The sequence below is a fragment of the Coregonus lavaretus genome (genome assembly GCF_964263955.1).
Source record: "Coregonus lavaretus genome assembly, contig: HAP1_SCAFFOLD_330, whole genome shotgun sequence".
NCBI classification, from domain to species: Eukaryota; Metazoa; Chordata; class Actinopteri; order Salmoniformes; family Salmonidae; genus Coregonus; species Coregonus lavaretus.
The window spans coordinates 248,233-250,732 of record NW_028156608.1 but is presented as its reverse complement, the minus strand read 5'-3'; the positions used below and the strand labels follow the sequence as shown (position 1 = coordinate 250,732).

At 43.6% G+C, this 2,500-nt stretch overlaps 1 protein-coding gene across 1 annotated transcript in view; it reads right to left on the bottom strand.

Annotated features, from left to right (window-relative positions):
• plod2 (procollagen-lysine, 2-oxoglutarate 5-dioxygenase 2) overlaps nucleotides 1-2,288 on the bottom strand; it is a 114,767-nt gene extending 112,479 nt beyond the window's left edge. Inside the window, exon 1 of the mRNA XM_084200180.1 lies at nucleotides 2,111-2,288. Coding sequence (XP_084056306.1) covers nucleotides 2,111-2,210 — 100 coding nt within the window. The 5' untranslated portion in view covers nucleotides 2,211-2,288. The remainder of the gene's footprint in view (nucleotides 1-2,110) is intronic.
• Nucleotides 2,289-2,500: the final 212 nt, after the last annotated feature.

The window sequence follows — 2,500 nt, the reverse complement described above, 5'->3', positions numbered from 1 at the left end:
TCTAGTTCTGTTACATTTTAGTCATTTAGCAGACGCTCTTATCCAGAGCGACTTACAGTTAGGGAGTGCATACATTTTTTTTCCAATTCATTTTTTTTCATACTGGCCCACCGTGGGAAACGAACCCACAACCCTGGCGTTGCAAACGCCATGCTCGACCAACTGAGCTACACGGGACTACTGTTGTTAGTTCTAGTTCTAGTTCTAGTTATGATAGTTCTAGTTCTGATCTGATTTTTTTTTTTTGCACTGGTAAGCCCGTGATGCAAAAACGTACTTGTTTTCTGTTCCATCTGAGAAATCCCATCAGCCCAGCCAGCCAACTCATTAACGATCTCCAATTAGCATACATTAGCATCTTAATTACCATGTAGACATAATTTCCTCTTGCTTGTAGCCTAACGTTTGGTTTGCAACAACGGGGGTTTGTACAAACGTTGCTGTCTGTCTCTCGACATTTGCAACATTGTTTCAATATTGAAATTCGATCTCCACTGTCCTATTGACAATTAACATGTCGGGACGAGACTGAGACATCTTTTCTCAGCCAGGTCGAAATCATGAATCAGCATCATTTCTATGGATGTATACAAATAAAAACAGGTCAAACAAAATGAAATGCAGCTACTTTGCTGTTATTCTAGCTGCACAGTTTGACCTGACTAAGTTAGCCGTAGTTGGCTAGCTAGCTAGCAAGAGATTAGAGCGCTGCCAGCCAGCATGGCAACGGAACATTTAGAACAAACGACTGGAACGACATAGAACAAAAATACTTAACGTCTGGGTCGTGTCTCTGGCAACCTGCCCGATAGAATTAACGGCCAGCCGGCTTGGCTAGCAACCATAGATGTGTCGGGACTAGGCCTATATTTTAGTTGAGGGATGAAATAGTAGCCTGTGAATACATTTATCAAAATAATGTTTTTAAAATTTTATTGGTAACCCCATTGTATAAAAGCAATTGTACACTCGAGGTTGTGCAAAACAACTTTTTTTAACACAGCTGTGCTGATCTACGGTACTCTGCTCTGCCTCGTACCGCGGCACAGCCGTGTTAAAAAAGTATTTTAGCACGCCCTCTCTGTACAATTGCTTTATTACGGAGTGGTGCCTGGTTTATTGTGAGGGGGGGGGGGGGGGGGGGGTATCAGGGTTGGCGTACTCGTCCCCAGGATGATGGACGAGATTAGGGTTGTTGCAGCTGGTGGGGATTGAACCAGTGATCACTGTGGTGGTAGGGTTAAAGTTTGGGCAGCTGGAGTAGGGATTGAACCAGTGATCACTGTGGTGGTAGGGCAAATGGAAAATGCACTACCACCTGTGCCATAAGGGTACAGACCTCTAGGCAGAAGGTTGTGGTGCACTCACATACAGATAGGATTCAGTTTAATTATTACTATTCTAATAATTCCAACAGGGTGGCCTTCTCATTCAGTTTGCAGCGCAGCGTTAAAGCAAACCAGCGAGTCTACAGATTAATTCAAAAAACACAAGCTCACTGAAACTAATACTGGTAGGTGTAACGTTTAAAGTTTGTTGGTAACTACAGAATACGTCTACAGAAGACTGATAAAGTGTAACTTTCTCTGTCTTAATATTAGGCTAAAATGATTATTTTTTATGTGGATTCAACAACATTTCCTATAGGGAGATAAATTAAACCAGAACAGTCATTAAGGCTGAAATGTGAGAAACCTCAGATGCAGACGTTCCTTTTCCCTTTGAGAGAAAGTCCTAGAACGCTATCGTGTCATTTTGACATCACCATGTTCCACTTCGCGAACACAGCCCACATCTCATTCTCCCGCACCAGGCGCAGGCACCGTGAACCGGCGCTTCCTCAGAGGCGCAGGCACCGTGAACCTGCTCTTCCTCAGGTACCATGAGGTAGTTACTGAATACAGCAGATCTTAACGCAGATCAGTGGACAGACATCGCTCACGATAACAAGATAATAAAGTAACATTTTAGAAAATAAGCACATTTATTAGAAACTATTAATAAGTACAGTAAATGTGTCAAAACAAGACTAACGACTTATTTTCAGTGTTATGTAAAAAGGTGTTGGTTATTGGACCAGAAGAGTTGAATAATAGCCTAACCCGCTTACCTGTTGGAAATGGCTGTTGATTGCTGTCGGATGAGTGGGCATTGGAAATAAACTGTGTCCAGGAAAAACATAATAAAACAACCAACTTCAGATACTCCATGTCTGCGGTGTGTAGGTGGGATCAGGCAGTCCCTTAGTTCCAGAGCGGGGTTAGGGGACTGACTGATCCGTTGCTGCTCCTCTGCTAGCCTGCTGTGCGCTACTGGTCAAGACGCCCACCTTGGGGTCGACGACTAACTGGCTCTCCTCTCGCGATAATAGAATTATATTTTACAAATCCTTCAGCCAAACTTTTAGAGAGAGAGAGAGAGAGAGAGAGCCGGGTGAGAGTGAGGCAACAGTTGTTTAAGCCGGTTTGTCGCTCCCCAGGGACAGCGGGTATAAATACTG